Source organism: Epinephelus fuscoguttatus, linkage group LG6 (genome assembly GCF_011397635.1).
Source record: "Epinephelus fuscoguttatus linkage group LG6, E.fuscoguttatus.final_Chr_v1".
NCBI lineage: Eukaryota > Metazoa > Chordata > Actinopteri > Perciformes > Serranidae > Epinephelus > Epinephelus fuscoguttatus.
In genome coordinates, this window is record NC_064757.1 from 24,216,839 (window position 1) to 24,243,595 (window position 26,757).

Consider the following 26,757-nt stretch of genomic DNA (forward strand, 5'->3'; position numbering starts at 1 on the left):
GACGAGTTCCAGTGCTACTGGTGTAAAGAGGGATTCTACGTTGACGGTAACATTTGAACCACTTATAATGTGTGGTTGATATCAGCTGGAGACATTTGCAGGGAAACTGTGATCTGCATCGGATGATGTTATCTAGATCAGTGGTTCCCAGCTGGTCCAGCCATGGGGTCCAGATTCCTCATTAGTCATCAGTTCAAGGGCCACACAGCTGAATATATTCAGTGTCATATTTGTGTTTGGCCAGGTCGTCAAGCTAGTTTACCATGTTCATCAAGTAGATGCCCATTAGCCATTCACTCTACAGCAGGAAACGCACTTAAAAATAAAAGCTCTGTGGCAGAAATTTACCGTATTTCAAAATAAAGTGTGTTTTTTTACAAACTTGACACATTTGCGAGTCACTTGTGGTCCATTCAAAATGGACCCATGTGTCCCACTTTTGGACCTTGACCCACCAGTTGGGAACCACTGATCTAGATACCCCAGACAGTATTTTTTCATTTATTTCTTTCCCCTCAATTTGTGCATTGATATTTTCCAAATAAAATAGAGATAGACAACATGATGAACATCATGAACTGCCTGACGCTTAAGAATTTGATGTCACTAAAATACATGATTAATCATTCAAGGATATCGGTGAAGTCCGGCTCAAAAAAAGGTTCCCACATCATGCAAAATTTTCTCAGGGAGCTCATAATTATGCAGTTCTTTCCAGTTGGGCATAATTAAGGACTTCTCCTGTCCATAGAGTGAAAAAGAAACCATGTGTCTGGTGACAGTATTTTTTTGTTTCTAAAGAACTGTACACATCACAGTAAAAGTCTCCATCTGTTGGCTGCTGCGATAACAAGCATCCAAGTGAAAAAAGTTTCAGAGATGACAAGTTATTTCTTTCTGTAGAAGAACAATACGTTTAATGGTTATTATAAGAAGTAAAACGTGTATTTGTGTGTCTAGATGGCAAGTGTGTGGATCACTGCAAGAAAGGTTTCTTTGTGGATGAGGAGAGCCGAGACTGTGAGCCCTGTCATCGTGACTGTCGCACCTGCGGAGGGCCACGATATGACGACTGTGATTCCTGTGAAGACGAATTCGTGCTGATCAATGGGGAGTGTGTTAAGGATAGACAGTTTGCTCTCTGCCCTGAGACACACTTCAGAAACAGTATGGCAAATTTTACCTCAGTACTAAATGTTGTTAGTGTTACCTACTTGTCTTTACTTGCACATGTAAAGTGTGATGCTGACAGTTTTCATCATATAAACGTGCAACTTAAAAGCATGCAGTGGAATATATTTTTTGCATCTTTTGCATCACATCCTTTAGCCATTTTTTCAGCCCATGGTGGGGAATCTTACCTTCTTTTTTTATTCCATCTTCATGTCATTCATGTCTACATACTTTGTCCTGGTTTCTGTTTGCTGTTCACCATCAGGTCAGGGTGACTGTGAGTTGTGCCACTCCACTTGTAAGACTTGCTCTGGTGCAAGAAAGGATGACTGCAACAGCTGCCACTCTGGTAAACATTTACTGTCTGTATGCCACATTGGTCTGAGCCTCTATATTTAGTGAGCTTCTTTGTCTCATCATTTTTTCTTAGCTGGCAGTGAGATAGGACGGTAAAGCTGTTGACCACTTATTGTATCAGCGGTACGATTTGTCTTTCTGCCCACAGGTCATTTTTTGACCGCTCGACAGACCTGCACGCCTCGTTGTCCACCTGGCACATTTGCCAACAAGGCGTCCAGCCAGTGTGAAGACTGCTCAAAAGGGTGTGTCATATGCCAAGACGCCCAGCAGTGCCAGCACTGTCGCAATGGACTTAACCTCCAAAATGGAGGGTGTGTGGTGGAGTGTCAGAGGTAACCGTCCTTTTTTCTCATTTCTTGACTTGCACATGACCACACTCCATGACAATACATCAATGATGGAGCACTTTTGAAGCCGTGTGGTTACAGTGCATGTCATATAACTGCAACATACTGAGCTCAGTTCCAGCCCTGGGACCTTTGTTGCATGTCATACCTCTCTCTCACTCTCTCCCCCATTTCAAAGCTGTCCTCTGTCAAATAAAACATACTTTACATCATCCTCACCCTCTCCTCTCTCTGCCTCCTTCCCAGAGGATTTCCTCAAGGTGGCGTGTGCCACCCGTGTGCCCCAGAGTGCACATCCTGCCAGGGAAATTCCTCTCACTGTCTGAGCTGTGAGGCACAGTACCTGCTGCTGGACCACTCCTGCAGGTCACACTGTCCAGAGGGCTACTACACCTCCAAGACAGAGTGCCATCGCTGTCCAGCTCATTGTGAAGAGTGCAATCGGGATGGCTTGTGTAAGAGTAAGTACGCTGGGTGAAGCAGTGGAGGGTAGAGAAAGAGAAGATGTAGAGAGGTGTTCTTTTGAGAGGTAATTAGTTACTGTTGAAGTAGCTGAATGGAGGAGAAGGAGGAGGAGAAGGAAAATGAGGTGTAAACACAAAGAGCTCCTTCCCTGCTCACTCGACTGCAAATAGTTCAGCCATGAAGCCTAACTGTAAGAGTTGGAAGGGTAAAGGAAGTGAGGAAAATCTGATGACAAGAAGGATGGAGGAATACAGAGACATTAGAGAGAAGATGAGTCGGGGAAAGATAAAACAGATAAAACAACAGTTGTCGGGGTCAGAGTACATATAGAGAGTAAAGTTTATATGTATATCTGTATATAATATGATGGGTTTTAATGGAATGACATGACAAGGCATTTTCATTTATCGTGTTAATGTTAGTTGTATGGTTATCACTGAGGTTGAACATGAACAAGCTCTTTATTCATGACTCCGTCTCATCATGGTGGTGAGAAGAAGAAATTGTCAGTGTGAGCAATAGGATGTAAGGGCTGCCCGAGGGAATGGGCAAAAGATTAAATCAAGCCAAATGTACACCACTGATAGTTTCTTTCATTTGGGAAATTACATCTGGTGATTTCCAATCACGTGATCATGTGATTAGGCTGCAAGAGGAAAAAAGTGGACTTTGGTGCAAAAGAAACTGAAGTACAAATAAAAGGCTATATATACTTTAAGTCTGCTGAATAACAAATATCAGACAGTTCAACCTCTTACCTGTAGTGCTACTTATCAGTCTAGACTGTTTTGGTGTGTTTTGGTGTTGGAGATATCAGCCATAGAAATTTCTGCCCTCTCTCCAGCATAATGGAACTAGATGGCACTCAGCTTGTGGTGCTCAAAGAGCCTAAAAATCACAATTAAAAAACTCAACAGCAATGTCTCTTCCCATAAATCATAACCCTGTTACTTAAGATAATCCACAGACCTTGTTGGGAGCAGTTTTATGCAGTATTGTAGGAAGCATACATCGACTCATTAACGAGAGGCTCATGCTTGTGACAGCATGAGATGTAGACATTAATGTTGTCCCCCTCAGCTGAGCAGCAATGTAAGCTCACTCAGTGGTGCTAGGTGAGCTAGCAGTAGATGGACGCTTCCGTCTGTGCGGTGATGTTTGACAGAGAGAAAATGACTCCTAGTTGAATGTTCACAACAAGGTCTGTGGATTATCTTGAGTTACTGCATCATGATTTCTTCTTTGCTTTTGAGTTTTTCAAATGTTTTTAAATGTTTTTTAGCACTTTGAGCACCACAAGCCGAGTGCTATCTAATTCTATTATAATGGAGAGAAGGCTGACATCTCTACGGCCAGTATCTCCAACTGGGCAACTCACACTAGAGCAATCTAGACAATTATAATTAGCACCACAGGTAAGAGGAAAAATATGCATTTTTGATTTGGATACTGTCCCTTTAAACTACTGGCTTGAGTTGTTCCTGTTACAGTAATGACAGCGTGTGATCAGATGCACTTTCAGGGGTAATAAAGTCAACTGAACTTTCATCCTGATGCAATAATCCACATGGTGAGTCACCACTTGAGCATAACCTGTGAAGCACAACCACTTTCACTTCAGTGATTCACGATGTGTTGCATCACTGACTTTCTCACTGGAGCCATTAATGCTCCCATGTCACTTGATACAGAGACTTCCCAGGAATTGCTCAAAGGTGATAGGACTTTTCCCATGGAAATTATTCTGAGTCATAGCCGGGTCAGGCTGCCAAACTACAAGTTCAAGTTTTTCCTGGATGAGTTCAGGCATGTGCTCGCTGTCCACATTAAACAACAGCTCAAAAACAGGCAACACATGAGAAGATGAGCGCTCACACACACTTCAGGTTTCTGCCACTGCAAAAAAAAAAAAAAATATATATATATATATATATATATATATATATTGAGTCTACAGAAGTGTGAATGGAATTACAAACACATGTCCTCTAACTTCTTGCTACATGTTGGAGATGTGCCTCTGCCACTTCTCACTGGCCCAGAAATTGTATTGTTTTTTGCAGACAATGTAAACAATGCTGTTTTGCATAACCCTTTCTTTTACTCTCTCCCAGAGTGTGCCCACTACTACTTCCTCCATAACGACAAGTGTGTGGATGATTGTCCCAATGGCTACTTTGCCAGTGAGAAGCAACAGGAGTGTGTGCGTTGCCATGCGGATTGTGCCTCTTGTGACGGACCAGGCTTTGATGACTGTGATGTGTGTAGCAACCCGCAAGCTGTGCGTTACAACGGAGAGTGTCTGGCTAAGTGTCCCAGCAGCACTTACTATGATGCGACTACCAATGAATGCAGAGGTAGGGAAGGTGGAAGTTTATTTTAATAATGCAACATCAAATACAATACTTTTTTTTTTTTTTTGCTACACTGTGTCTCATTCTGTTTTTCCAGACTGTGACAGGTCATGTCTGACCTGCTCAGGCCATGAGCCCTCATCCTGCCTTACCTGCGACACCAACAGGCGTAAAGATGCCAGCGGTCACTGTGTGTGGTTCAGTCAGTGCCCTCTGAGCTCATACATGGACCATAATGGGGACTGCCGGCCGTGTCACAAACTCTGTCATCGCTGTTCTGGGTCAGGCCAAGACCACTGCCTCAGCTGCAACCCACCATACTTCATACTGAGTAAGTTATTGCAATACTAGATGTTGTGCTTCTTATCTCCTTTTAAAATTGTAACTTTGTGACTGTGTCCATCAGACAGCACATGCGTGGAGGAGTGTCCTGTTGGTTACTATGCAGAGGACAAAGACGAACGTGCGTGTGAACGCTGCCACTTCAGCTGTAAGTCATGTGCTGGTCGTCATAGTTTGCAGTGTGTCGACTGTAGATCTGGATTCTTCAAGCAGGGAAGTAGCTGCGTGGAAACCTGTTCAGAGAGGTTAGTAAGGACACACGCACGCACAAAGTCTCCTCTCCTTTTTCATCAAAGAACATGATAAACAGATATCCTCTCTCCTTTGCAGTCACTTTGGCAACACCACCACCATGGTCTGTGAGCGATGTGACCCCTCTTGTACCAAGTGTTGGGGTCGTGGTAACAGAAACTGTCTGCTCTGTCGGGAGGGCTACGTCTACCTGAGGCAGCAGGGACAGTGCCTTCAAAGCTGCCCTCCAGACTACTACCAAGACAGATGGTCCAAGACCTGTCACAAGTGTCACCCCACCTGCAAAACCTGCAGTGGTAAAGGAAGCATGTCATGGCTTATTTCTGCCATGTGCTTTTTTTTGTTTGTTTATTTGTTTGTTTGTTTTTTGGCGTTAGGTGTATTTTATGTGATTTTACATTGTTATCAAGACCTACCAGGACACCTCAGGATAAAAATGTTTTACATTACATCTCACCATATATTCTCAAATAGGCAGTGGTGCCCCAGAAGTTTTTCATAGGGGCAGTGAGATGGGGCAAATGAAAATCTTGGGGGTGGCACACATACTGATATACTTTGCTTTCTTATTTTACAGTTAACGTTACCAATTATTTGATGTGCACACACTAATACTGGTACAGTTAACATTTTGAGTTCCTATGGATGCCTCAGGTCAGGGGTTTCCAACATGGAGGTTCCCAACCACATTAGGGGTTGTTCAAGCTTCACAGGGGGTAGCAGGGTCTTCTTGATTTTAAGGGGTGTAAGAAAACTTTTAAGAAATATATACAGTAGACATATATTTCTGTGTAACGATCTAGTATAAAACTGGGACTTAGTTGCAGAGAAAAACACAAAACACCAAGTTGTACAAATTCAAATCTTTACTCAAGAGGTCAGGGGTCAAACATGTGAAGGCAGTCGGCAAAGGCAGAAAAGTCCATTCAGTAAAATCACACAAAAAGCAAAGTCCAAAAATTCAAGCAGAGTCAAAAACCAGGGAATCAAACACGAGAAAAAGGCTGAAGAGAATGAACACACTAGGGCAACAATGACAATCCGGCAACTAAATGGGGGAAACAGTGAGCTTTAATTACACAAGGGATGATTACTAACTACACACAGGTTAGTGGAACAAGACACAGGTGAAACACATGAGGTTATTAACAAAAGTGGGAAAACTCAGGGTGTAAAAGAAACACTAAACACAAGAACACATTTCAAAATAAAACAGGATGTGGACACAAACACATGAACATAAGCATGATAGAATATCACACTCTGCATTTCCTTGTGTTATTTATGGATACTAAATGAAATTGTTATTTTTAAAGTTTAGATTACTATTCAAGATATAAATTTAAAAAAAACCTCACAGGATGAGGGCACAGTAAAGACCTGAACAGCTATATTCACAGAGCCTTTACTCTTTGCTCAACAGCCTTGTCCTGCAGTGAAAACGATGAGCTAATAGAACAATGGTCGACCCTCAGAAAGAAGAAAACACTGAATTTGAACACAGAAAGAGAATCTTACAAAAAGTTTGTAAAATATCAGGGAAACTCATCCCCTACAAATGTGTTGGGAACCACTGGCTTATGATGTCTAGTGTCACCAGATACCACTACCTTTACATGAGTTTAAGAAAAGACTGTGCCACAGCCTCTGTAAGACAGGGATGTCAGCCCTCCGTTATTTTTGCCAGTGGGGCAAATCGTATCAGGGGCGCCACTGCAATTAGGTGTATAATGTGTGTTAAAGAACTCTAACGATAAATATCTTATCTATCGTACACTCCCCTCCAAGGGATGACATACTTCTACGCCTTTTGATATGCTTTCAATCTGGAAATTCCAGTTCAACCATGTGATTAACAACTGTCAGCATCTTTCTGCTTCCAGCTGGCGGCGCTCTGTTCTGTCAGTCCTGTTATGAAGGCTACACATTCATGAAAGGCATCTGTGCAGCCCAGTGTCTTGTAGGCTTCTACGCCACTTCACAGGTGACAGTCAGCTTGCTTTACAAAGTTTTTCTCTATACTCAACCAACGTATCACATTTGCCTCATGAAAAATGAATAACATCTAAAAGCTCTAGCTGTAGTTTTGCAAAACTGCTCTGTAAGTCACGGAGCTGTATGTGGAGGTAAAATGCTTTGTAACAAATCCTTCTGTTGCTTCAGGGCTCTGAGTCTGACAACGATCAGCCAAACTGCCAGGCGTGTGACCCGTCCTGCTTGGACTGCCGAGGTCCTGGCATGCAGAGTTGTACAGTGTGTCCCGCACTCCAGATCCTGTCTGATGATGGCCGCTGCTTGTCCTGCTGTGGTAATGAGACACGCCATGATGATAAACCAATACCGAGGGAGTGCTGTGACTGCGAGGCCTCACGAGGTAAACGAGAACCCACAGTGGAACACAGACCACCAACCAAACACATACAGATACACACTGTATTGAGAAGTGTTCCCTGGAAAATAGTGTTCATATGCGTGTGAGTCAACAGTCACATTCTTTTAGGGTATCTGTAATTTGTAATGGCTGACTTCTATAATTCAAGTAATTGATAGCGTTCCCACTGTGTAGACATGAGTTTCATCTTCCTGCCAAATAGGGGTTTCCAGTATTTTAGGATGATGGAAAATATGTTGCCATTTCAAGAAATTTTCCAAACTTTCTTGGCGTCTGGCCATTAAAGACAAGACTGCACTTCACTGAAACAAGAGTCTTTTAAAACACACAATCCCACACAAGGATTCATCAGAAACAGTTCCAGCACAGGCCTACAGACAGTGAGCGATATAAGGACATCCCCTCATTTGCAAAATGACCAAAATACATTCCCCCTTTAACCTGCCACCGCTCTTCATCCCTTGGCTCCAGACCAAGCTGCTGTCCTATCCAAACCCAGACCTACAACCTATAAACTATTGAGAAATATTGAATTTTAAAAGTACATTTCTATTTTAGCCCATAAAGCATTTATAGCACTGGTTTAGGGGACCGCAGACCAATTGTATATGTTAAATTATCTCGTGTGATGCTACTCAGCCAATCATATCTGTGCATTCCGATAAGCATTGCAACTTGAGTGAGTAAGATGAGATGAGACCAGAGACAACAGTCAGAGAAATAAAAAAGTCAGAGAAAAGTAATCTCACATGGCGGGCTCTAAAGAGAGAAAAGTAGACAGTAACTCTGAAGTCAGCGAAATTGCAGCATCAGAAACCAATGAAAAAAGGCTTCCTTTAAAGTTTGCATGATACGCGGCCAGTGCCATAGTTTAATGGCACCCAGCGATGTCAGGGGGAAATGCAGTGGGACAAGGACGAAATTTAAGGGGGCGAAAGTCAAACTGTGGTGGGTTGGAGCGGTGGTGGATGGGTCTAGCAAACACTGACTTTCACCCGAGAGAGCGATGTTCATGTGTTATAAGATTGTACTGTACTTTTTTCCTAAACCCACCCACGAGCTTTTGTTGCCTAAACCCAAGCATGTGTTTCTGTTGTTGAAGGAAAAAAAACACGTCAATTCGCTGTGTTGTACCCATGTAGTGCATTTATTTTGAAAGAGACTGTATGTAAATGGAAACTTCCTGTGAAAACAGAAGTGTATTTTGAAAGAAGACAATACATGTAACAGGCGGAACACACGGTGTCCCAGAACGTCAGTAACCAACACACCCAGGGTACCTTGCACGTCGTATGTGGAAGTGGAAAGTCAATATGTGACAAGGTCGGAGTGAGAATGTAAAAAAATAAGGTTTAGATCAAGAACTGACAGACTGTAATATTTTCATTCTTCTGATGGTCAGTTCAAAACCAGCATGTTTGATCATATTGTCTGAAACCATGGTGATTATTAAAAGCAGCAATGTGAAGCGCCACCATGAGACAAAGCACAGAGCATCTTATCAGCAAACATAATCACTGAAACTCAAGCAAGTTAGACATTAAACATAAATAACAATCTACAGATGTCTACAGATTTGTTATTGTAACCTAATGCCGTGCTCCATCTCCCCCTTCTCAGAGGAGTGCGTCCTGGGTGTCAACTTTCTGATGAGAGAGGATTCAGAGGCCGAAGGCAGCACCGCCAAACTCTTTGTCACTGCCTGTGTTGTAGTTATCCTCTCTGTGGGCGGAGGAGTCTTCCTCTTCCTCAATGCTCGATCTAGAACAGTTGCAATGGCACCTAAAATCAAAGCAGGAGGCTATGAGAAACTGGATACCAATGGAGGCGTTGCCTTACAGCCTGCTGTCTCTTCATTTGGGGAGTACAGCGATCGCATTGCCGAATGCGAGGATGATGAGGAAGACGATGACGATGAGGACATTGTGTACATGGGACAGGATGGGACGGTGTATCGGAAGTTCAAGTACGGACTCTTGGATGAAGATGAGATTGAGTTGGAGTATGATGATGAGAGCTACTCCTACAGATGAAAACAAAGCACACAGAGACCTGACTCGGGAGGAGTGGCTCTTTCTAACATATCATTGCTGTCTAAACATGTTGTGAAGATTGTTCACATGATGTCTATTTAATTCTTATCTTTTTTAATAGTTAGATCTCTTCAGATCCTGTCAGCGGGTGAAGCAGTGAAGGAGGGTGACAAGCACACACAAAATTTTTTCAGTGACATCACATCTCAAAGACATACTCTCCTCTTGCCATATTTACACAGGCCCCATGTGCTGGTGGCACTGATCAGATTGTTTAGAAGTCTGGATTCACAGCACATTTTCTACATTTCATGATCATATTTGTGCTGGCTGTTTGCCCTCTCTGATAGTCTCAAAATCATTTCTCCCATGTCGAAGGTGACGTTTCATCATGATAAATGATTGCCAAACCAGTTCCAACCTGCTATCATGCCACAGTTTTGTTGACAATATAAGGTTACGGCTGATTGCAGTTGGCAGAGTTGTTTGCCATGACTACTGTTAACTTTGTTTGGCAGCAACAGGACTTAAGAGAATTAAATGTGCTTATTGTTCCAGTCTTACCCTGCAGAGGCTAAAAAACAATTCATATTATACATGACATATTCAAATACATATCTGAGACACATACAAATCTGAGGACAAAAATATTTGATGTTTGCACAGCACTGATAAGTTCCAAGGTTATAAAATTTGGTTATCTACATTCAGTTTGATTATTAAGTCATATGTCACCTGAGATATTTGACAGAATGGCTGCTGGGTCAAGTTGGATACTGACTCACTAGTGGTCAAGCCTCATAGTAAAGAGTAATGAAAATGAGTAGAAAGGACATTGAATTGTTTACCTTGGTCATTCGATGAGTACAAAAGAAAATGGCGATTGTTGTGAGTTGCTATGGTGACAAAACACGTCAGTTTAAGGACTCTGTTTCGGCCTATCCTTACACCTACTGTCCCTATTAAACAGAAAAATACAAACCACCAATCCAAGTTTCTCTCTTTCACTGAACTAAAACTAGTATAAACTTAACTGCCTCGTTAACTCATTTTAAAAAACCTTCATTTAAACTCGACAAAACAACACTCAACAAAACTGACTTAGTTATTCTTGTTACTAATCTAGTTAGTTAGTTAGTAGGCTTTTACAACAATCACCAGTTTTGGTTTGGTCGAAATAAATCCTTAACTCACCGAGTTAGATGTAAAAAATATGCTGGCTCTGCCTCTTTGCCCGCTGAGCAGCAGCTTTATTTGTTCTTCTGAGGCAGCTACAGTAGCGTTACATCGTGTTTCAATAATCATGCAACGGATGGCAACAAAAGAAACAGTTAGGGTAATATTTTTTAAATTGACAGATTGCTCAATTAAAACATACTACTCAGCTGCTTGTTTGGTCGTTACTGCAAAACCCCACCTTAGTGAGTTCACAACTTGAAAATGGCAACATTACACATAAAAATGGCCGCTGCTCTGACCATCCTGCTGCACTGATTTGAATGAGAAGGCCCGTTCTAATCTCTATGTTTTTGTCTGTGTCTCAACATCAATAATTTTGGTTTACTTTTGGATTACCAAACCTTTCATTTGATTGGCAAGAAGAGTTTGATCTCTTTGTTTGAGTCACAAACCTCAGGGGACACTGTGAATGTGCTGACAGTCATATTCATTTTCATGTGTTTGTTTACATTTTCTAGAATAAATCATTTCATTTGAGGATAATTTTGTATGTTTACAGCATAATGTGACTCAGTAGCTATTGTCTGCTTGTGGAAAAGAGAATCTTACACAATCATACATTCATATTACAATTTGCAGAGTTAGATTTATATAAGATTACATTTCATTACATTTGATTGTTCTAGTTTTAACAACCCAGTTGTGTAACATGCTTCATCTGTTTCTGCATCATCTGGTTTAAAGCTCTTATTGTAACATTACTGTCAGAACTTGCTGTGTTACATTTGTTTAATCAGTAAACTGGACTGTGTATTACACTGCAGGTGTCACCTCAGAATACAAAGCAAACTTTACACTGAAGCACAATCTGACCTGTAACCCTGTGTGGTACTGTTTGGATCTTTTCAGGTTAGTTTACACAGAGAGGAAAACGTTTTCTCTGGTTTCATTTTATTTAGGCCACAGTGAAATGCATCTCTGTGAGTGTCCAGATAACTGCTCATAACACAGCAGAAGGTTGCAGTTGAAGATTTTTCCCCCTTTAACTCACTCTTTGACTTCAGCACTGTGCAGTTGCCTTGTATCGCCATCTCCCTGAGATAATAACGGGTCTGCATCCCACCCACTGTAACGTGTGAAGAATAAATCATTCGGATCTTTCTCTGTACTTTGTTTGAGGTGAGATGTGCTGTGAATCATTGTTTGGTAATAAAGTTGGATTTTGATCTGTGTTGTGAGTGTGTGTGCACTCTTGATGAACATTTGTGTTATGAATTAACCTGCTGCTGTACAGAGGTGAGTCAAAGTGATTTGGGAAAGACTTGCATGCAAGTCAACACAGTGACTGCTGTTGGTTGTTCCCTGTAATTACTGGGCTTAGTAACATGCCAATTTTGGATTTGGTGAGTGTGATTATGTAATGTAAGCAGCCCAGATGCCAGAAGAAAATGTTGGCATTGTACATTTCTGAAGGAAGGAGGACGCACAACTCCAATATTTCCAATCATGATGGGTGCAAGTTGCAGAGAGATTCCAATGAAACTAGTAGGCAACAGCACTCACAAAAGACAAGAGTCAAAATCTATGTTTTAATAGGGCAACACATGGCCAAACAAAATGATAGACGCGTTTCCGCCTAAGCCTTCTTCAGTCTATGGAACAGAGGCAAAGACACTGAATACTATTTATATACATAAGTTCTAGCACCAGTCACAGTGTAAGGTGTAATGAGAGGCAATAGAAACCATATGTGTAGCAGTTGCAGCCAATGACAGGCTGACACAAGACAATTGCCAAGACTGATGCATAAGAATCAATACATGCAAACAGAGATATTCAAATACATTGAAACATATAAGAACATCAAAATTATTAAGCTTGAGACTAGCTGAATGAGAAACATGTTAGACAATAAGAAGGGGAGAATTAAGGTGACAAAGAATCTACACCAATATCAAGAGTTAGAAAAGATTTAAAAATGATTACAGGTCTCTACTAATCAATTGTATAATAATGAGTAGACTTAATAGTGGAGGGAACAGTAAACGGATTAATTAAGGTGAATAAAAGTCTCTGAAAAAGAGGGAGACATTTACATTCAGAAGGGGAATACAGGGGCTTCAAGGATTAGTGGAACCTCTGTGAAATGTATGAAGACACCGAATATAAATGTATTAAAAAAGAAGTCCTCATAAAAAGGGACAATATATCCTAAAGTAGTCTAATGGTCAAAAAAGACAACAGAAAATCTCATCCTTACATGAAAGACAATTTTACAGAGACTCTTTTCAGTTTCTTTTCTGTCACCTTAATTCTCCCATTCTTATTGTCTAACATGTTTCTCATTCAGCTAGTCTGAAGCTTAATAATTTTGATGTTCTTATATGTTCTAATGTATTTGAATATCTCTGTTTGCATGTATTGAGTCTTGTGCATCAGTCTTGGCAATTGTCTTGTGTCAGCCTGTCATTGGCTGCAACTGCTACACATATGGTTTCTATTGCCTCTCATTACACCTTGCACTGTGACTGGTGCTAGAACTTAACCTATGTATATAAATAGTATTCAGTGTCTTTTGATACACTGAAGAAGGCTTAGGCCGAAACGCATCTGTCATTTTGTTTGGCCGTGTGTTGCCCTATTAAAACATAGATTTCTAGTCTTTTGTAATGCTGTTGCCTACTAGTTTCATTGTACATTTCTGGAAACCCTGATCACATTCCATATGTGATCCAGTGTTTCTAATGAGATGTAGAATATGAGCTTACTTGTTTGTTTGAGGTGGATGGGATTGAATCCTACTTGACATCTAGGCGAGATGCCTGCCATGCTGCAGACTACTGTTCAACACCAACAAACAAAACCGGGTGTTTCTAACAAGTCATTCCTGCACTTCAGCAGCTATTTAGCTACCAAACATAGGTGTGTTTTAACACCCTGTAACTGTTTTTCTACCAGGCATACCAGGCCACAAAAAGCTGTTGTTTTTTTTACCAACATCGGTGTGTTTTCTGCTGGGATAGTGTCACACACTGTGGTTGTTTTTTAATGTGACATAGCTGTTACACCGGAGATAGTGCCACGAAAAGCAATTTAAAAAAAGAAGAGAAATTGCTGTGTTTCCAGCGGGGATTGTGGCACCAAAAATTGTGCATGGTGTTAGTTCAGGCAGGACACTTTGTCAAGCTCAGCTCACATCCCAGCTACATCAGCTGATCTCAAACAGCCCAATCAACTGATGGAGCAGCTGATCGATGGAAGGGAGTCAGCTGATAGATCACATGATTCCTTTCTATACAACCAATTGGCAAATCTCATTCAGGGCGCCCTATTCAAACCGCTCTGGCCTGCCTACTGTTGCTGCTTCCTCTGCAGGCCACTTTGCAATCTGCCTCCACCCCAGCTCCTCCTTTTCATGCTGTGTCTGACTTATCAATGTCATTTCTGTTTGCCATTGATGCTGCTCTGTTCTGTTTCCGGGGAATCTTTGCTGCTGCTCTCTCTGGCTTAGGCTTTCCACGTAGGCCAGAGGAAAAGCAGAGTGGCCCCAGAACAGAGCCGTACAGCCAAATATAATACTGCAAATGGAAATAAAGTTTTCTTTGACTAAAGTTTTCCTGACTGAAGTGTGTATTATAAGCTAAAACATGACCTTTTCCAAACCATAACCAAGTGGTTTTAGTGCCTAAACATAACCACACTGTAACCACAGTGTTTTTGAAACATAAAATTTCAATGTATCTGCTACTAAATATAACATTCAAACGTAATATTTCCATGGTTTGCAGAAAGGTAGCCTACAATGCCAACATTTATTCTGGTGACTGGGTTACAAAAGCTGAATATGCTTATTCATTTATTTTCGGTAACCGCTTATCCTACACCCTAGACAGGTCACCAGACTATCGCAGGGCCAACCGAAAGAGACAGACAGCCATTAACGCTCTCATTCACACCTACAGCCAATTTAAAGTCTCCAATTAACCTTTGGACTGTGGGAGGAAGCTGGAGAAAACCCACGCTGACACAGAAGGGCTTCCCCACCCTGGGGCTTGAACCCCCCACCCCAGACTCAAACCGGGAACCCTCTTGCTGTAAGAGGATGCTCGTGTATACTACTTTTAAATGAATACAAATCATTTTTGAGTCTATGTTGACCTGTTCAAGTGTGGTCTTAACTGGTTCCTTATCTGTATCACAAGGGGTTACTATAACATCACATTTTTATTGCTGTTTTCTACTTAGTATTCTGTATCCTCACGCTAATTAAAAATGACGACCCTTTAGAGATACACTTATCACCAAGGTACAGTTTTTCAGATTCTAAGTTGTCCTAGTTACCTAGCCGCTTAAGCACTGTTATATTAAATTAGTTTCATGATACATCAAGCTCCTGTAACGTCACTATACTTGACGTTGACTTTTAGTAGATAACCTTTACGTTGAATCCCCAGCACAGCACAGCAGGTTGAGTCCAGTGTCTTATCTCATACTAGACACAACACTGGCTCAGGGACATCTGCCACTGCACCTCCTTCACACGTGTGCTTGACTCTGACTTTGGCTTTCCCCTCCGGAGCTTTATCAGGTAAAATGCTTCAGGCTGCAGTTTTTGTTCCTGCTCTGACACCTATCTACACTTTCTCACACCCAATGTGGCTGTTTGACTTTTAATTACAAATATACCCAACAGCAGGGCTAACAAATTTAACTGGGCCTTATTCTTTAACCAGAAAATGTCAATAGGCCACATTTTCAGCAGCGAGCAACAAATCCACTTTTTTTTAGCGTGTACACACACACACACACACACACACACACACACACACACACACACATATACATGGCCCTCCTCAACATAATACAGAAACGGCATATAAAAGAGCAATGCACAGAAGCATAATAAGTGGCATAAACAGTGACTAATAACACACCCTATCTCTCTACCAGCATCTCCCTCTCTCCCTCTGCCCCCTCTTCTCCACACACACACACACACACACACACCTCACCTCCTGACATTTAAATATTTTAAAACACAGTAGTTCAAACGGGAAAAAACAAGTGAGAATTTCAGTCCTGAAATCTTTCATTTTATTTTATTTAATCTCTATTTTAGTAATATTCCCACAGAGATTCCTAATCTTTTTTGACAAGGGAGTCCTGGCCGAGACAACAGCATGAAAAGTTAGTTAAAAGTAACAGGCATTCAGTGGTCAAATAATACTTTGTCCTGTTGTTAGAATTTTCTATGCTATAAAAAATTATAGGTGGGTTGGTTAGTTAAGTGGGGCTGAAAGAGTAAGAAGCAACACTGAGGCATGGCAGTAGCAGTAAAGCAGAGGGGGAGCTGGGAAATTTTTGGCTGCCTGGACTAGCTCACAGGCGTTGCCCCATTAATATTTGTATCTGCATAATTTGTGACACTGATATTAGTACAAAAACCACATTCAGGCGGATGTCAGCTAATGATGTCAGAGTCCCAAAAAGACCCCTTGGCTTTAAGAAATCAAAAAAGGCCAGCCACGTGAATATCCTCTAATATTTTATCCTGTTTTCTACGCTTTTTGGATTTTTAATCAGCGGTATTTCCATCACAGCTTACCCATATGTGAAATAATAAAAAATGACCAATAAATGAAAAAAAAAAGAATTTGATAAAACTCTTTATTTGATTAAATTACGCATAACGCAAGAATGAAAACGTAAAAGAGGTGCTGAACTGTTAAATCCACATGCAGTAACCCTGGTCCCTGTGTAAACTAGGATAAATAAATGTAACAAACGAGCCTGGAAAACATTTGACCTTTCTGCAGGAGGGGTCAAATGTGTCAGGGTTATGAAAACATTCCTCTTAAAGGTCCAGTGTGTAGGATTTAATGGCATCTAGTGGTGAGGTTGCAGAACGGACACTTCTCCAATGTGTGTAGGAGAGCTGTTGTGGCTGACGTGAAAGCATGCCAATAAAACGGCTCTACCTAGAGCCAGTGTTTGGTTTGTCCATTCTGGGCTACTGTAGAACAACATGGTGGACTCTGTGCCCCTAACTCCTTCACACTGGACCTTTAAAATCTTTGACAGGTCTAAAGAAGCAGCACATCACAATTCAAGGTTACAGTGAGATTCCTTCTGTACATTAAGTGCTTTAGAGGACGAACCAATAATGTAGCATTCGACATGAAATAAAATCTTAACACAACAGTGAATATGTTGACATGATTACAGTGAAGTACTGCTTCCTGTATTGATTCTTTCAGTCATTTCTCTCCCAGTAAAAAAAAAAAAATAATAATAATAATAAAAAAAAGGTTTAAAGGAAAAACACAAAAACTACCGGACTGAGAATAAACAGGTACCTGGAAAAACAGCAAAGCTCTTCTTAAGATGAACAAAGCTACTGTTGCATGAGAAATGTCAACATTCATTAAATTGCAGTCGTATCTTTTACTCCCTAAGTAACACTTTAATAAACTAAAACACAACACAAACTTAAAAACCCCAAAATCACATAGCTATACTCATATGTCTCATTCATTTAAATTATTTATATAGGGTGAAAGAGCTTTACACAGTTTTAGTTGCAAGTCATTTTCGTTGTAAAAGCTAAACAGGTGCAGGCACACACACACACACACAGACCTAAAAAAGTAAAGAGCTAACAGTTTTTGAATACATTCGCTAAAATTTTCAAAGACCTCATGAAACAAAACAAAAAGAAACTAATATATTTAGATGAGATCAAGAATATTGTGTGTATTAGGATTTTCAGCATGATCATCCTTTACCGTATTTATGGTATAAATTTGACTCTATACACTTTAAAGACTTGCCCTTTGTAAATATCAGAGCAGCAAACAGGATCTGTGGACCTTACACTTCATCTCATATCACCTATCAATGTTTTACTATCTGTGACAAACCCACACAGACTAGTGTGCTGTAAATCTGAACATCAGGCAAGCTGCAGTGAAAACAACGTGCATAAGAACGTGCTTGCTTTATCGGCCAACAGACTGATAATGGAAATACATTTGGTGTCAAAAGAGTACCAATCAAATCCAGAGAGCACATAGGCTGACATTTTAAAATCCGCTCCTTACATGTTTTTCTGCACATTTTATCAAATACACGACCATTCTGATGGTTATCAAATAATCCCTGTGAGATTTTATTCTGCATAATGCATCAAAAACCCTAAATCCAATCTTTAGTCAGATGTAATGGGATAATTTTTCAGGGCAGTGATAAACAGTAGAGGGCTTGTGTCACACTGGAAAGATGTTTTCTCAAGAGGAAAATAAGAGAAAGCAAAGATACTTTGATACCATTAAATTTATATCATTTCATAATTTAATCTCCCCATCCTCCCACAGATGCCTTGCGTTTAGACAATTTGTTGCATCAAGCCATCCAACAGTGCGGCCAGTGTTTTCGTTAGAGATAATAATGCCCAGACTTCTGTCTCTAACACACAGAAACAAACATCAACAGAACAGTACATGATAGGTATCCTGTTTTTCAACATTGGCTAGGTAGTGTTCACGGAGTTGAGTTTGCGGTTCATTTGTGTCTTCGATTATATACAGATTATTACAGAATTGCTTGTATTTAGTGGCCACCTTCATCCTAAAATCTGTATTTTTAAGTTCCTTCTCACATAAAAGATTCCAAATGCACAGTGGGACCAAAGAGATTCACACACAGTTATGATGTAAAATGAGGCAATATGGTTTGGATATATACAAATAAACATCTATGACATGACTGGCTATCTGCAACAAACTCATACAGGAAGTTAAACAGTTCTTCAAATACAGACACACTGAGGAAGTAAAAGAGAAGTACAATAGAAAAGATGTTTACGATGGCGTCCATCTGTAACCATGACGACAGCTAGGAGATCTCAGTATGAGGCTGTGCATTTTAATGAGTGCATACACCCGTGTGTATATGGAAACCTTTGTGTTTTTCTGGTGTGTGTGTGCGTGTTTGTGCACAAAGTGCAACAGTCACAGCCAGCTGTCAGTGACCATTCATAATAGTCTGTGATGTGGATGCAGTGGTGGGGGGCAGTGCTGACAACGAGCTGGGAGCGCTGGTGAAGAAGTTGTCGTCTTTCAGTTTGAGATGCTCTGGGAGCTCCAGCTTGACCTTGGCCTCCTCAATGTCGTTGTTTATGGCTGCGATGAGCGCTTCTGTTAGGAACAGAAATGAGGGAGAGATAAAGACGAGGAGAGACAGAGAGGTACAGGGAGGGAATCGTGGTGGCTTAAGAGGAAAAATAGCAAGATCAAATCTGGAGGCATGGATCATGTTATGCCTTTGACTGCAGGCATACACAAATTGAACTTGTGTGTGTTTGCGTGAGAGAAAGAGTGTATGTATGAGCATGTGTGAGTGTGTGAAAGAGGGAGAGATAAAGACAGAGAAAGGTGTCCTACCAAGTGAGTTGTAGCTTCTCTCTGGACGGATGTAGCCCACCATGACAACACTGAGAACCTCCCCATAAAAGTCCTCTTTGAATGTGTGAATCACATGAGTCTCCTACAACAACAAAAAAACAATATATGAATACATTTTTAAAGAGTACAACAACTGTCAAATGTAATGTACTACATTTTAATATTGTGTTATCAAACCAGAATGTTTTATGCTAGGTTCACACTCGGGCTGTAATGATACACTGACTTGGAGTTATCCAAGTAATCCAATATATATACTGATGCATATGGTCACCTTAAAGATACGCCTTTAGTTTAAAATTCCCACAGCAAGAATGTATCACCATTTCCATGCAGGCACACCTCCTTCCTGAACATTCAGTGCTAGCAGCCTAACGCCAGGCAGATAATGGCAAGCAGCAAAAAAAAAAAAAAAAAAAAAAAAGACACTAAGAGTATTTACCAGTATCGTCTGATATCAATCACAGGCCCCTGAATTGACTCAAATCCAAATGGTATCAAGGCAGAATTTGTGATATAAGCTAATATCATATCATCAACCAAAGAATCAATATTTAGTATAGTATCATGATCAAAGTTCAGATTTACACCCCTGGTTCACACAAGCAGACAGAGACAGAGACAGAACTCTACAAGTCACTGTGAACACGGCAGTAAATGACGAAAAACTGTTGTCTATGACGTGTGTACAAAGTATACAAACGGGACTAAAACACTTTGAAACAAATTTCATGACTTCATTCACAACAAGTGCTGCGTGGGTCCAGACCTTGGAGTCCCACCCCATTGAGTTCAAGTTGACTGATTTGTCTGGCATCGTGACATGAAGCAGATTAAGATAAGAAACAACCAATGAGCTCTGCGGAGGGGACTCATTTAGCCAACAAGCAGCACGACTGGGACTTATGCTTTTGTCAAGCTGTTGTCAAGCAGTGCTCCAGAACCAATGAGGAGTAATGACAATGATGAGTGCTACAGACAAGATAGACGCTGCTACTGCGGCTGTTCCTGATTGACATGTCTTCGCAATATTGCCTGACATCGAAGTTTGATTTACAGTCAGGTCCATAAATATTTGGACATTGACACGATTTTCAGCATTCCAGCTCTGTACAACACCACAATGGATTTGAAATGAAACAATCAAGATGTGCTTTAAGTGCAGACTCTAATTTGAGGGTATTTACATCCAAATCAGGTGAACGGTGTAGGAATTACAACACATTTTATATGTGCCTTCCACCTTTTTAAGGGACCAAAAGTAATTGGACAAACTAACATAATCATAAATCAAATTGTCACTTTTTAATACTTTGTTGCAAATCCTTTGAAGTCAATGACAGCCTGAAGTCTCGAACCCATAAACCCAGCGTCTGGTGATGTCCATGGGCACCATCATACTGCTTTCACAGTATGCTTCAGGTCATTGTCCATCTGCATTGTGAAGCGCTGTCCAATGAGTTTTGAAGCATTTGGCTGAATATGAGCAGATAATATTGCCCGAAACACTTCAGAATTCATTCTGCTGCTTTTGTCAGCAGTCACATCATCAATAAATATAAGAGATCCAGTTCCACTGGCAGCCATACATGCCCACGCCATTACACTACCACCACCATGCTTCACTGATGAGGTGGTATGCTTTGGATCTCGAGCAGTTCCTTCCCTTCTCCATACTTTTCTCTTTCCATCATTCTGGTACAAGTTGATCTTTGTCTCATCTGTCCATAAGATGTTGTTCCAGAACTGTACAGGCTCTTTTAGATGTTTCTTGGCAAACTCTAATCTGGCCTTCCTGTTTTTGAGGCTCACCAATGGTTTACACCTTGTGGTGAAACCTCTGTATTTCCTCTGGTGAAGTCGTCTCTTAATTGTTGACTTGGACACAGATACACCCACCTCCTGGAGAGTTTTCTTGATCTGGCCAACTGTTGTGAAGGGGTTTTTCTTGACAAGGGAAAGGATTCGTCTGTCATCCACCACACTTGTTTTCCGTGGTCTTCCAGGTCTTTTGGTGTTGCTGAGCTCACCAGTGCGTTCTCTCTTTTTAAGAATGTACCAAACAGTTGATTTGGCCACACCTAATGTTTTTGCTATCTCTCTGATGGGTTTATTTTGATTTTTCAGCCTAATGATGGCTTGCTTCACTGATAGTGACAGCTCTTTGGACTTCATATTGAGAGATGACCTCACCAGATTCCAAATGAATATACCACACTTGAAGTGAACTCTAGGCCTTTTATCTGCTCCTTGTAAGTGAAATAACGAGGGAATAACACACACCTGGCCATGGAAGAGCCGAGTAGCCAATTGTCCAATTACTTTTGGTCCCTTAAAAAGGTGGAAGGCACATATAAAATGTGTTGTAATTCCTACACCGTTCACCTGATTTGGATGTAAATACCCTCAAATTAAAGCTCAGAGTCTGCACTCAAAGCACATATTGATTGTTTCATTTCAAATCCACTGTGGTGTTGTACAGAGCTGGAATGCTGAAAATTGTGTCAATGTCCAAATATTTATGGACCTGACTGTACTTTGCTCTTCTCCACTCTTTCAACGATGTTGATGTTAGATTCAGGTGGATACATGTGGATACATTGGTCACTAGTTGTAGGTAAGGGAGAATCAAATCACCCTCCCCCACGGAAATCAGTTAGTGTGGACTCTGTCAGACTGAAGATGAAAACAGAGTGCAATGACTTGACAATACTGTCTGATATCAGGCAACAGCAGGCGCTTTCACTTGACTGAACAGCTCGGGGTGTTGCCTAAAGAAATGTGTCTACAGTGCAGACTATAGCCACTAGTCTCTTGAAACATTTTCAACAAAAAGGGTATTTATTTTATTTTAATAAAAAGTTATTTTTCTTAATTCAATTTTTTTTGTCCTGCTGCAGGAAATCTGATTCCAAATTTGAACGATGGCCTTGTGACTAAACCATCTCTGCCTTTCAACCCTGATTTGTCAAAGACTACTTCACATCTTATAATTAGATTTGCAATGTGCACGCCATCTTTCTGACTACAACACCATGCAGTTTGCAGTGAATGCTGCTTTCCTTGTACTGACCATGGACTTCTTGGTATTTTTGTAGTAAGGGTTCCAGCCAATGCTCATCACCATCTTGTAGACATCGCCATTACCGACACAGGCCCAGCCATAGTAGATCCCTGTGCTGATGTCTGCTGGAAGATTGTCCACCACTGAGTCAGGAAAGTTGGCTGGAAATGGGGGAGAGAGGGGGAGAAAAAGTCAGAATAAGGACAGAGATAAGTTAGCATGTAAGCTCAGCTAGAGAGCTGCTCATCCTAAAATACAGAAAGTGTCTTGCTCAGTGTCATCTTAAAGCAGAGAACTCTATTTATAGAAACTTTTTAACTAGTTGTTAAGATAACCAAGGTTAGACATTTGTCCCATAACTGTTTTTCATTACAGTACCTGAGAACACTGGGTACTTTCGGCATATGTCTTCACTGTTTAGAAGCTCTGCATGGTTGGGCACATGACTCTGTCTTAAAAGCTACTACTGTTTGCTTAATGATGTATTTACATATTCTTTATATTCAATAGTCCTTTTTAAACTACCTGTTCAAGGTGGGAATATTTCACCATTATGCCATAGATGTATAATACTAATCAGATACCAGATGACAAGATGGCGCCTATTCATTCCAACGGGGTTGCTCACCTAGCACATATGCCTAAAAAGTTTCTAGCTTCCTGGTTTACTTCCATGACATGCAGCCCACTGGATGTGCGAGGTAGTGTTTCTACCGCTGACCCCACTCACGGGATCTAGCTCCTTTCCTACATTAACATTGTCATTTTTCAAGGCTCAAGATAAGTTTTACAAATGTTAACCCTCCATAGATCAAAAATTCATAAAAAAAAAAACCCAGAGTCATAACTGATCTTGTTTGCAGTTCAAGGTGTCCTAGCAACAGTTTTACAAATGTCTTTTTTATGATGGTTGGGCCGCGGGGTATTCTGTCACTTCAGTCCCACAAACGGTAACTGGAAAGAATTGAAAGCAAGGCTGAGCAGCTTTCCTGGGGGTCGGAAGCGGACCTGCTCCATATGTAGCTCGATGTAACAGGTCATTTTAAGTTAACAAAAACTCAATGATTCTTATTTTCAGGTGATTATAAATTAATAAAAGCATGATGGTTATAAATTGCAGGAGAGAGGGGCGTCTGGGGTACTTTGCTTGGCCTGGCCCTGGATAAGCAGATGAACATTGATGGATGTATGGATAGTTATGGATATTATGTACTATCTGCCAATAGATGCCCCTTAATCCTACACACTGGACCTTTAAGTCTGATTCACCATCAAAAACAATGTGAGCCAAATTTGAAATGATTAAACACATGCACACATATGCTGTCATTAGCTACTGTATGTCCTTTCTGAGAGTAAATGGTATGTATAGATATTATATAAATAACATAGCGACAATATTACATTAATCACAACAAGGTACAGGTTTGCCTTTTTAACAGATCTGATTTGACTTTTTATTTTACGATTTTTATAACATTTTTTCGTTCGTTCATTTGGACTGAGATATGACGTTACATTTCTGGAAGCATCCACAGTGACATAATAGTGGTGATTTGGGTAAATACCGGGGCTTTCAACATCTGCCGAGTTTCGTTACTTACTCACATTTACTGCAGTCAAAAAAACGATGCGCGCTGGTTGCGTAAAACGGTGTCATCATCAGCGCAGTTCATTGAAACCGGTAACTGAACGCCAAGGAGTATGAATGATCAGTTCAGGTATCTGATGAATCATCAGAGAGAGTCTGGAGGACACTCATGTCATCACCTCACACTGACCATGTTAATTATCTACCAGTACACTAGTTCCCTCTCTGGTTACTCCGTACAGATTTCGACTGACCTTACGCTATCTGCGTAAACTATCTTACATGTTTGCCCCTCAAAAGCTCGGATTAAAGGTAGATGTTTAGCTTACCTGTAGGTATTCCCAGTTCTTTGCTTCCTCTCCCGAAGCCTCGGATGACCTCTCCCCGGCAGAAATACGGAAGGCTCTTCATGACTAGCTCTCTTAACAACAGCTGGCTACCTCAGATGGAGGCTACAGAATGACCTCGAACGACACAAGGAAGGAAGTCGGTCTGACTACTCAGCCAGCACTGCTGCCTGGCACTCTCTGACAGTTAGCACAACTAAAATATCACCCTTGTAGACTCCAGAGTCCGTCCTTGTATTTAGCTATAGGTTCACCTGCCTGGTTAGCTTGGTCGAGTTGGATAAAGTTGAACGTCACTCACTGAGCAGCGATGGTAAAAGTTCACAGCTATGCTAGCTAAGCTAGCTGTTGTTAGCTTCAGTAGAAGGACCCTGATCCCAGACCGGGTTTATCCAAAGGTTTTGGTTGTACAGTACTCGGCAGATGACAGTCCCGGTTCCACTTGGGTCCACTTACAGATGACGATGAAATGAAGCCCTGTAGTTACATGTGTTGGACACATCTGCCTCCGTAACGCTTCTCCTGATGTCATTGACCGCGTGACCAAAGCGGGCCGGGAGTCTCATGTAGCGTTCATGTGTTGTAGGAAAAAAGAGCGATTGGGAATGAGGCATTCATGGACCCATCTAGGGCAGAGGTCAGCCACCTTTACTTTCAAAGGAACCATTTTTTGACTAAAAATAATAATAAAAAATCTGTGTGGAGCCGCAAAACATATTCGAACCTTATATTAAAGGTAAAACAGTCTATTAATTCTAAATTGCATTTATTAATATGTTTTTACCAAAAGGTGGCTACCCTGTGGGGCATTAGGGGCCTATTTATGATTATTTAGTACTTTCACTTTGCAGAGCTGGAAGTGAAAACAAACAAATCTGTCCATGCACTTCTAAATTCTCTATTTTATCCTGAGATTTTTACTTTTTGGATTTGGTATCCATAGCTAACCAGCTAGGAAGACTCAAGACTAGCCACCACTATCGTGGTATGGCAAATTTCTGAGGAAAGGTACAGGCAGTAGATTTATTACTCACATTTTAGTTGTTGAATTTTTTATTTATTTGTTTATTTTAATTCGGAGGACAAGCTCCACATTTTTACAATGGAGAATGTAAGAATTTCTTCAGGTCTACAACACTGAGAAATAAAAAAAATAGTATGTTCAATAAAATAGCCGTTAGTCATTTCTATTTGATTTATTTATTATTTTATTTGAATCATTTATTTATTTTATTTCATTTAATTTCATCTGATTTTATTCTATTTATTTTATTTTATATTTTGGTCAAAGCCACAGGGAGTCACTGGAGAGGGGCCAAAGAGCCGCATGTGACTCCAGAGACACAGGTTGTCTAGGGGAAAAGTGACGCATATTTTAGACGCTAAAGTGTTGCGTTTGGGCGATGAAAACGCAAAGCATGTTCTACAACAAGCTAAGTGTACTATCCTTACATATCATTATTACTAAGCATTTTGCATACATTGACAGGTACTCTTTTCGCAGTGCCTAGTAGAATTTAAATTTGAAAACCAAACTATGGTTGACATTTTGGAGGCCTTGTCGTTTGCAAGTGCCTTCATTATTTCAAGTGTCAGTTGTAAAGAGATGTTACACATGATGTTTCACAAATCAGCAAATTAAAATTAATACGATTTAACTGCCATCAAATAGCCTAAATTCCTGAATTTCTGTAGTTTTTCTGTGTCGGTGGAAGTGTATAATTTGCCTAATTGTAGTCACCCATTGTTTTCAACTTGATGATAGCCCACCTGTTTGTTAGTTGCTTCTTTTTGGCGTTTGCAGCCACAAGAGGGCGACATAAGGACTATGCTTTCCCAAGCATCCAACCTATGGCCCAGACATACAGTCTAATTTAGGCCTAGGCTACATTGTTTTTAATGGGTCCTCAGTGTAAATGTGTGCCCAGTTGAACCCTCTGGACCTTGGATGTACCCTTTTAACTAGCCTGACCCAGCTGTGATATAAATGAGTTGATCCGAATGCTGAAAATCCTTCCTAAACGCAGGCTAATTTAAACTAAGGTTTTAACAATATCTATTAGATCGTATTTATTATCAGATTTGAAACTTTACATTATTTCAGCCTGAAAAAAATAAAATAAAAAAATCTTAAGGACACAGAAAAAAGAAATACAGAGATCCTCAAACATGCAAACATGAATTTGAATAAATATTCCAATTTTTACCTTATTTTGCCTTTGTTATTCAATCTGTTTCAATGCATCAGCAGGAGAACAGCAATAAATGGGTAGCCTAAATAAGTGGATTGAATGCCATGAAATTATTTTGCTTTATCAGATGATTTAAGCAGGGCTGGAGCATCATGAGCCCACTTTGGGTACATGACTGTGATTTCTAGGTCGTCCAACTGACTT

At 40.6% G+C, this 26,757-nt stretch overlaps 2 protein-coding genes across 2 annotated transcripts in view; one reads left to right on the forward strand and one right to left on the reverse strand.

Moving 5' to 3' along the window:
- pcsk5b (proprotein convertase subtilisin/kexin type 5b) overlaps positions 1-12,097 on the forward strand; it is a 121,449-nt gene extending 109,352 nt beyond the window's left edge. The window contains exons 26-37 of the mRNA XM_049578060.1: positions 1-46; positions 961-1,167; positions 1,439-1,522; positions 1,679-1,865; positions 2,127-2,341; positions 4,460-4,702; positions 4,797-5,030; positions 5,106-5,286; positions 5,372-5,589; positions 7,177-7,277; positions 7,457-7,667; positions 9,306-12,097. The exon at positions 1-46 is cut by the window's left edge and continues 100 nt beyond it. Coding sequence (XP_049434017.1) covers positions 1-46; positions 961-1,167; positions 1,439-1,522; positions 1,679-1,865; positions 2,127-2,341; positions 4,460-4,702; positions 4,797-5,030; positions 5,106-5,286; positions 5,372-5,589; positions 7,177-7,277; positions 7,457-7,667; positions 9,306-9,718 — 2,340 coding nt within the window. The 3' untranslated portion in view covers positions 9,719-12,097. The remainder of the gene's footprint in view (positions 47-960; positions 1,168-1,438; positions 1,523-1,678; positions 1,866-2,126; positions 2,342-4,459; positions 4,703-4,796; positions 5,031-5,105; positions 5,287-5,371; positions 5,590-7,176; positions 7,278-7,456; positions 7,668-9,305) is intronic.
- Positions 12,098-16,550: 4,453 nt separating this feature from the next.
- On the reverse strand, positions 16,551-24,910 carry rfk (riboflavin kinase). The gene is made up of 4 exons (XM_049579199.1): positions 24,344-24,910; positions 22,433-22,584; positions 19,339-19,441; positions 16,551-19,092 (listed from the first exon to the last, which is right to left on the reverse strand). The coding sequence occupies exons 1-4, from the start codon at positions 24,423-24,425 to the stop codon at positions 18,920-18,922; spliced, it is 510 nt and encodes a 169-aa protein (XP_049435156.1). The 5' UTR covers positions 24,426-24,910; the 3' UTR covers positions 16,551-18,919.
- Between the last annotated feature and the right edge of the window lie 1,847 nt (positions 24,911-26,757).